The following is a 1099-nucleotide window of genomic DNA, read 5'->3' as shown; positions in this document are numbered from 1 at the left end:
AGAGAGAGAGAGAGAGAGAGAGAGAGAGAGAGAGAGAGAGAGAGAGAACACACAATACTCTAAGTTTCCTGTGCTGTTTGTGTTCCCTTGTTTCTTCTCCCCACTCAGGTCCTTCTGTCTGTCTCTAGAGCAGTCTACCTCAGAGCTTTAACTGAGTCATGCCCATGTTTCCCTTCTCCCCTGTAGAGACACACCTAGACGTAAATGATATGACACAGGACTCATCATGAGGCAGATGAGTTTCCAAGAGAATCATAATGTGTGAGCTCTAGTGTGCAGACTATTTCTGTGACCCTTTAAATGAGTGAGACCGCATCTGCATGAATGATATTTCACATTAAAAAAAAAAGAGGGCCAAGACTGTGGTTCAGTGGTTAGAGTTGCATAGAAGAAATGAAATCTTTCCCTTAAGAATGAAACAAGCCAGGTATGGTGGTGCACAGCTTTCATACCACTACTCAGGAGGCAGAGGCAGACAGAGCTCTGACTTCAGGGCCAGCTTGGTCTACATTACAGAGCTCTAGGACAGTCAGAACGACATAGAGAGATCTTGTTTAAAGAAAACCAAAAAGAAAGAGACAAGAAATAATTTTTTTTTTAATTGTAGGTACTCCAGTAATTAAGGATGACGAAGAAGAGGAGAGTTAAGGCTGCACTTTCCATTTCGTGTTAATTTATTTAAATGTTATGAGAAAAATAGATGTTTTGTATAATTGTCTATTTTAAAGATTTTGTGGGCAGAGTTCTTAAGATAAAACACATCTCTCACTTCCATCCTTTAAAAACAACCTATTCAGTGTTTCTCCCTCAAACTAGTGGCACCAACTTTAGTCCAGTTCACCCTTGGAAACTACAAATGTCCTGGCTTGTCCAATTACATACATCTCCTGTCTCCTAGTATTTACAGACTAGTCATTTTTAACAACAAGGGGACCTGTTATTTGTACTCAGTTGCTTAGTATTTTTTTAGCCCAGGCATTTTAAAGATAGACTTTCCCATCCATAGAAGGTTCAGACTCATAACTCAGAAGCACAAATGCAGCACCTCATTGCTTCAGAAGCAGCGTGGTGATAGAACACATTCCTGTTAGAACGTTGT

The 1099-nt window shown here is 40.1% G+C and overlaps 1 protein-coding gene across 1 annotated transcript in view; it reads left to right on the top strand.

The window, feature by feature from the left end:
• The window catches only part of Dnal1 (dynein axonemal light chain 1), a 23917-nt gene extending 22818 nt beyond the window's left edge, over positions 1-1099 (top strand). The window contains exon 8 of the mRNA XM_028782156.1: positions 608-1099. Coding sequence (XP_028637989.1) covers positions 608-648 — 41 coding nt within the window. The 3' untranslated portion in view covers positions 649-1099. The remainder of the gene's footprint in view (positions 1-607) is intronic.

The sequence above is a fragment of the Grammomys surdaster genome, unplaced genomic scaffold (genome assembly GCF_004785775.1).
Source record: "Grammomys surdaster isolate TR1022 unplaced genomic scaffold, NIH_TR_1.0 721, whole genome shotgun sequence".
Taxonomy (NCBI): domain Eukaryota; kingdom Metazoa; phylum Chordata; class Mammalia; order Rodentia; family Muridae; genus Grammomys; species Grammomys surdaster.
Note: the sequence above shows the minus strand (reverse complement) of the source record. Positions and strands in the feature narration are given on the sequence as shown.